The sequence below is a fragment of the Phalaenopsis equestris genome, unplaced genomic scaffold (genome assembly GCF_001263595.1).
Source record: "Phalaenopsis equestris unplaced genomic scaffold, ASM126359v1 Scaffold197702, whole genome shotgun sequence".
NCBI classification, from domain to species: Eukaryota; Viridiplantae; Streptophyta; class Magnoliopsida; order Asparagales; family Orchidaceae; genus Phalaenopsis; species Phalaenopsis equestris.
Genome location: NW_018217651.1, coordinates 1 through 2,688, shown reverse-complemented (window position 1 = coordinate 2,688; position 2,688 = coordinate 1). Strand labels below are relative to the sequence as shown.

Below are 2,688 nucleotides of genomic sequence, written 5' to 3'. Positions count from 1 at the left end.
AAAAAAAACTAGAAATTTATAAGCAACATGGGATAAAATTTTTTTGGAAAAAAATTTAGCAATATTTCATAAAATCGTACATAATTTAAAATAGTAACATGCATTATAACAACATATTACTAAAAATTAATGATATAAATAAAAATAATTTAATAAAAAATAAGCAGCATTTCAGTATTTCATAAACTTTTGAAAAAAAAACAGCATAACAATATATTAGATGTGAAAAAATACATAAATGATAAAACTAAACTAATATATTAACTAGTGAAATAAAATTAAAAGAATATTATTACCTAAAAAGGGAGAAGGAACAAGGAAGAGAGCAAGAGAAAGAAGGGTGGGTGTGTGGACATATATGCTCTTTTCCTTAAAAGAAATTGTGTGTTTCTTATGCTAATATTGATAATTAATGTTTTTTAAAAAAAAAAATTGCCCTTTTTTAAGGGCATAACTTTTGGAGTCAATTTAAGGATCAAGGGAAGTTTAATTTTAACAATTTTATAGTAAAGTTAAACATCTCAATATTTCGAATCCAATGACATCAAACGTAATCCGATGATTCAATTTGAGCCTAAATGAGCACAAAATTAAACATTTAACATATAATTGGAACCTTAAAAGCATTAAATGGAAAGTCAAACAATCTCAATATAGTTAAAATTTGTTTATTTCTCTCATCTTATACAGAGAGATAAAATAAATCCAAAATAATTGAATTATGATAGTATGTTCAAGAAGTTGTTCATGTTCAAGTTATATATTGTTGTCTAAACACCAAATAATCATATAGTGGGCTTCCATTATTGTTAAATTGTTACTTTTGCTTCATTTTATTAATCATGCAAATGAATATAACTTCTATTTTTTATCATGAATAATAAATTCAATTTTGTTATGGTCAAAATATTATATTTAAATTATTGATGATTAAAATATTATATTGAATAGTTTGAATGATTGATTTGTAAGAAACTCAAATAGTATTTAGTCATCGGCGGGCTTAAATAAATTTTAGGACGAAAGATTCACCGTTAATAAATTTTTAATGGATTTATGATGGATTAGAGTACTAAGCCAAATGGCTAGAAAACCGCAAAAAATTCAATCAATGAATATTTTTAGAAAATAAATTCATATATAGCTGATATGAAATAATTCAATGAAAATAGACATAATGGAAAATATTTTGCTATGCTTTACAAAACGTACTTGCCCGTTGATTTCATTCCTCCAAATCCAACGCCTATATATATAAGATAGACATGTCCTGTTCTTCTATTTCTGCGAGGCTATCATACATCTTGATAAACCATGGAAGCCGCTGAAGCCCAGAAGATGTCTCGGCAGCCACTGCTCCGCGGGTTCTTCTTCCCCTTGCCAAGCCCCGGTCACATGATCCCTCTCATCGACATCGCCAAGCTCCTCTCCCGCCGCGGTGTCTCCGCCACCATTGTCACCACCCCCGGCAATGAACCCCTCGCCCGCCCAGCCATCGACCTCGCCAACTCCTCCTCTCCTCCTGTAGCCATCCCCATCGACCTCATCCTCCTCCCTTTCTCTCCCTCCGCCGCAGCCAAAGGTGAAAACTTCACTAATGTCCCACCCTCCGATTACCCTCACCTCTTCAACGACATCGCCACCCTCCGCCCTTCTTTACACGACCTCCTCCGCAGCCACCGTGCTGACTTTCTTGTCTCTGACGTCGTAATTGTCTGGGCCGCCGACTTGGCACTGGAGCTCAGCATCCCCCACATCGTTTTCCACGGTCCCGGCGCCTTCCCACTCTGCGTCCACGAGTCTCTCAGACTCCTTAAACCCCACGTCCACTTCTCCGACGATGATACGTCTCATATTCACGTCCACGGTCTCCCCAATGCAATCGAGCTCTCCAAACCGGAGATTTCCGGCGTCTTCAATTTCCCAGAAATAGTCCAGTCGATGAAACATGCCGAGGAGAAGAGCTTCGGCGCGGTTGTCAACACTTTTTACGAACTCGAGCCAGCTTATGCGGATACTTTTCGTCGCCTCTGGGCGGGTAATCGGGCTTGGTTCGTCGGCCCCGTGTCGTTATCCTACGTGGCTGATGATCAAATTGGTCAGGCCAATCGTGGAAGGCTGCAACACGCGGACACGGCTCGACTGATGAGTTGGCTCGACGCTCAGCCACCCCGGTCGGTTGTGTTCGCGTGTTTCGGGAGCCTTTGCGAGCAAGACACGGATCAATTGCGGGAGGCGGCGCTCGGACTCGAGGAGAGCGGGCAACGGTTTATATGGGCGGTGAGGGACTGGTACGGGGCCGCGGCGGAGAAGACGGGGTGGCTGCCGGAAGGATTTGAGGAGCGGGTGAAGGGAAAGGGGTGGGTGGTGAGGGGATGGGCCCCGCAGGTGGCGATACTAGGACACGTGTCGGTGGGGGCTTTCGTGACGCACTGCGGGTGGAACTCCACGGTCGAGGGTTTGGCGGCGGGAGTGCCGTTGGTGGCATGGCCGTTGATGTACGAGCAGTTCGTGAACGAGAGATTGATTACGGAGGTGTTGAGGGTGGGCGTGAGGGTGAGGAAGGGGGCGGCGGAGGTGACGGCGAAAGAGGTGGCGGCGGCGGTTATGAGAGTGATGAGTGATGGTGAGGAGGTGGAGGGGTTTCGAAGGCGGGCGAGGGAGTTTGCGTTGTCGGCGAAGACGGCG

The 2,688-nt window shown here is 43.0% G+C and overlaps 1 protein-coding gene across 1 annotated transcript; it reads left to right on the top strand.

Annotated features, from left to right (window-relative positions):
* Window positions 1-1,281: 1,281 nt before the first annotated feature.
* On the top strand, window positions 1,282-2,651 carry LOC110035431 (scopoletin glucosyltransferase-like; the record flags this gene model as incomplete). The annotated part of the gene is made up of 1 exon (XM_020739662.1): window positions 1,282-2,651. A coding segment is annotated over exon 1 (1,337 nt), but the record flags the coding sequence as incomplete, so codon positions are not given.
* Between the last annotated feature and the right edge of the window lie 37 nt (window positions 2,652-2,688).